This window comes from Stegastes partitus, unplaced genomic scaffold (assembly GCF_000690725.1).
Source record: "Stegastes partitus isolate 25-593 unplaced genomic scaffold, Stegastes_partitus-1.0.2 Scaffold3905, whole genome shotgun sequence".
In the NCBI taxonomy this organism is placed as follows: Eukaryota; Metazoa; Chordata; class Actinopteri; family Pomacentridae; genus Stegastes; species Stegastes partitus.
In genome coordinates this window covers 1-4,443 of record NW_007581636.1, presented here as the reverse complement: position 1 = coordinate 4,443, position 4,443 = coordinate 1, and the positions used below count along the sequence as shown (strand labels likewise).

The 4,443-nt window shown below is 46.3% G+C and overlaps 1 protein-coding gene across 1 annotated transcript; it reads right to left on the bottom strand.

The window, feature by feature from the left end:
- Nucleotides 1-290: 290 nt before the first annotated feature.
- LOC103376338 (ATP-binding cassette sub-family A member 3-like) lies at nt 291-3,959 on the bottom strand (the record flags this gene model as incomplete). Its single annotated transcript, XM_008306711.1, has 7 exons — nt 291-630; nt 997-1,155; nt 1,756-1,975; nt 2,095-2,299; nt 2,997-3,270; nt 3,345-3,651; nt 3,738-3,959. Coding segments are annotated over 7 exons (1,572 nt in total), but the record flags the coding sequence as incomplete, so codon positions are not given.
- Between the last annotated feature and the right edge of the window lie 484 nt (nt 3,960-4,443).

Here is a 4,443-nt window from a genome sequence, read left to right as displayed (position 1 = left end):
ACCTGTCCAGGTGAACCTGCCTTCACCCTGAGTCAGCTGGGATAGACTCCAGCCCCTCATGACCCCAGTGAGGATTAAGCGGAGTATAGATGATGGATGGATGGATGCATTATCATTATTACTTGTAGCCTTGTCTTTACAGTTTTACCTTCTATTTACTTTTATTCTTTTATGATTATTATTATAAATGTTGCTAATTAGCATTCACCCTGACACTGACCCCACCAGTGTTTCTAGCTACATGTGGGTCAAACTTGATGTTCATGAGTTTTTTTTTCTATTCCCTGAGCCCTTCCAACACATTCACATGGCTCCAGTTGTCTCCAGGTGTCTGTGTTACAGGCTTCAGTTTAAATAACACTTTGCATCCCACACGGTGCAAACTGGGGCTGCTTGAATATTTCTTCACGGATAAAGTAACGCAGACTCCTATTCGCTGCTCTCACTATTCACGTACCTGTTTGCGTCTCCTGCACAGAGAGGTGAGGAGTCGCCACACGGTGTGGACGCACTGCAGCTCGATGACGAACAGCAGAGCGATGTAGACGACGCCCTGCACCGTGAAGGCCAGCAGGAAGCGACCGACACCGGGCTCTGAGATGGAGAAGTAGTTGGGCTGGTATGTGATGTCTGGAAAACACAGAAGATGCTGAGTTAGATCATTTTTCTCTCTACTTACTTTCCATCTACTTTCCTACTTTCATATACTTACTTGCAGTAAAATGAATTCATCTTTAAAATGTGTTTTTCTGCCTGATCTGGGAGTAAAAACTGATAAAACCTGAAAGTTACATTCCTGAATTACAGGAAACATCACTGTCACTATAAGAATGAACCAGCTCATGTGGTTCACTGCCTTTTTATTATATGTCATGGTCATATGTGCAACTCTGCATTACCTTCCAAGTAATGCATCTTTTAATTGTTCTGTAGCTACAAGAACAGATTTACCCCAAACCGTTTCATTCTCTCAGGCTACATCAGGTCAGCACTTACTTAGGATTTTACAGATTGCTTCGCTGAGGGGGCTGGAGGTGCAAAACGAGATGAACTCATAGTTCTGGTAGAACTGGCTGAAGGACATTCCCAGGCAGTAGTTTGGGAAGATCAGGAACACCTTGTCCAGGAGCCGAGACAGGTCCTGAAGATTCAGCTCTGAGGAGGAAAAATACACCTCGATAAAAACCTGATCCCTCACTGGCTTCCCACGCGCAGACACTGCACATGGCACACAACACATTAACCTGACAACATTATATATGAAGAAATACATTTGAAGAGTTTAAATATGCATAATATCAGAACACCAGCAGCCACAAACTGTCAAGTATTGGACTGTGTGCTGACATCATGTGACAGACATGTTACATAAGTCAGCTTACAAAGTGTGTTTCAGCTTTAAAAGAGCTTATATGGCCCCCTTTAACCTGCTTGTATTCTGCTGCCACACACATTCCTGACAAGTAAAAGGAGTCTTTCAGTGTTTTTTTTCTGCAAAAGAGGAAGAAGGAACAAAAGATTTCAGTGTTAAAAGTTTATCTTTATCTTTATCTTTATAGAATAAAACCTCCATGGACACTGCACACACAGGTGAGACTGTTCTTTACAGGATCAGAACTTTATCATTTTTGGACGAATAATAGGAATAATAGAAAAACTGCCCAACACAACTGGTCAGAATCAGCTGTAAGCAAAGGAAAGCTCATCTTAGCATCCGTTTTCTTACATTCGACCACAACTTCAAATCTCTCTCACCTGGGATGGTCATGATGGTCACGGCCAGGAAGGTGGCCGTGCCAGAGATCATGTTGAAGATGGTGAGACGGGTGTAGGCGGTGGCGGCCGTGGAGAAGAGGAAGCTGAGCAGGTACATGAGAGGCACCACGGCCCAACCGTACAGCAGGAGCAGCAACAGCACGTCCACCAGGTGGTTGTTCGCCACAAACGCTTGGACTCCAAACGCCTTGAAGACCACCTGAGAATAAACACACATGAAGGCACATCAGATCTGCCCTTAACAAACACTACTGACCCATTTACCAGTCAGTCTCAGTATTTTTATCCCAGTATCGGTGTTCCAGGTGCGATACTGACCAGCATCAGGAGGCAGGGCAGCAGGAAGTTGATCAGGTCCCACAGCAGGGCGGAGAACCAGAAGTTGGACAGGTAGACGCCGCTCACCTGCTGCACATGCTTCGACTTGATGGAGGACTCCGTGACGAGCAGCAGAGCGAAGGTGCTGGACAGCGAGGCCATTCCATACATGAGGTTAATGGCAATGGCGAATCCTGTTTTACCCCTTCAGACGGAGCAAAAAGAGCAACATGTTTAGTCGAGACAAGACAGAACTAAGAAACAGCAAGAGACAGATCAACAATAAAGAGTGCAGTGATCAGTTTAACTTCATCAATGTGTGTGATACCTGCCCTCACTGCTACAGCTGTCATGCACACAAGATCCCTGAGTAACAGACAAATTCACATCTTGTCCTGCTATGACCTGCTGTACTTTTTGGAATTCGGTGGAAACAAGTTGCGTTTATTCACACAGCAGCTCCGTTAAACTTCATTCTCTGGGTTTTCATTTTGCAGGGTTAACATCTGTCTTTCACACACAGCCGCAGGTTCAGGTGATAGTTTACTGCACTGACAACTCTCACTGCAAAAAATACGAATGAAAGTCAATTTAATAAAGCAGTTCTTGTCAGATTGATGATGGCTACAGAAGCTAACTTGGTGTTTGAATCTATTTTAGACTCCCTTTCTAGAGTAAAACTTCTCTTTCAGAATTTCTGGTTTACACTTTAACCTCTAATTTGACGACACACAGTCAATATTAATGGTGTAACTGATGCTCATACAGGAAATCTAACCTTTCTCATCATCTTTGGGATCCCTCCTGCTTTTTGAGTGAGCTGATTTTAACTGTGTCTTTCTTATTTTAACCCTTTAACATTGCTCACATGCAGCAACCCGTCCAGCTCTCCCTCTACTCACTCAGTGAGCTGGCTCTGGGCCGTCTCAGACAGGTTGCGTGGCATTGGGTAGTTTCCCGTCTCGATGGAAGCGTTGGGTCCAGCTAGGAGCTTGAACAGAGCGTTGTCCACCATCATGAGTGCTGTGGCCGGTGTGTGGTAGCCCTCGTTGTTGAAGTAAGCCGTTGCTTCTGCAATTTGGCTGCTGCTGCCACGGAAGGCAGCGCCGACCACGCAGCGCTCATTAAAGCTGCCCCCTTCCTCCTCGGCCTGGGTCAGGACGTAGTCAGTGAAGTCTGCAGGGAGCAAGAAGACATGAGGTCAAGAAATACTGAGCAGAGCAGAGCAGTCTTTGTCCGTCTCATCTCACCAGTGGTGTTGATGCGCTGGCCCAGCTGGGCAGACAGCTGGGAGCTGTAGGCGTCCGCCAAGGCCGAGGCCAGAGATCCGGCCCCCGGCTGCAGAGCCACCGGGACCCTGGTGGCCCCATAGCGGCTGAGCACCAGCTTCAGCTCGGGGGCGTTCAGGTGACTGGGAAAGGTGCGTGCCACAACTAAGGCCACAATAGTGAAGACCAAGGGAACCAGGAACTGAGCCACCATCACCTTCCAGTTCCTCCAGCTGTACAGCGCTCTCTTCAGGAACATGGCATAGAACTGCTGCAGGTGTAGTCGGACCTGGTGGAGGAGAAAACCGGAGCTGAAGCCTGAGCACTAAGAGCCATGTGCAGAACCTGAGGCTTTAGTTTGTGTGTCTGTCTCACCCCAGTGTTCAGCTTAATGTTGGAGCAGTCCTCCGAGATCAGGGTTCCGCTGTCGGTGAAGTCTGTGACGTCGGTCAGACCGCTGATGCTGCTGGCGTCATCCGTGGTCCAATCGTGGGAGCGTCTCTCATGCTGGTACTGGAGAGCTGGCAGCTGGATCGCCTGGATATCCAAACTGGAATCCACCAGCTTTCCAACCCTGAAACCACAAATCAACCAAGACTTTAGAAGTCAATTTTGCCAGTCAGCACCAAACTTCTGTGCTAAACTTCAGAAGTAAACTTCAATAAATTCCACCTTGAGGAACGTAAATAAAAAAAACATATATATCTACATATACATAACATATACATCTAATAAATGTAAAAACAGTGAAAAATTCAGCTTGTAAAGTTGTTTCTGGGCCTTTCAGTTCAAGTAGAAGTGAGACCAAAGCAGCTCAAAATCACAGCAGATCCAAAAATACAATAGTCGCCAAAAACGACAAAATAGGAAAACCATGTAGTTTAACACTTCTGGTCATCAGATGTGAATGAAAATCAAGTAAAACAGCTTTAATGGTAGCAGAGTTACTGTCAAACCGTCATTTTACTCAAATACCAAATGGCAGATGGAGGCTAAACGACCAAATGTTCAAACAGCAGCTTTCCCTGGAGTCATGTGTGATGTCTGGTGAACAGGACACACTGCCGGACTCTCAGTGCGA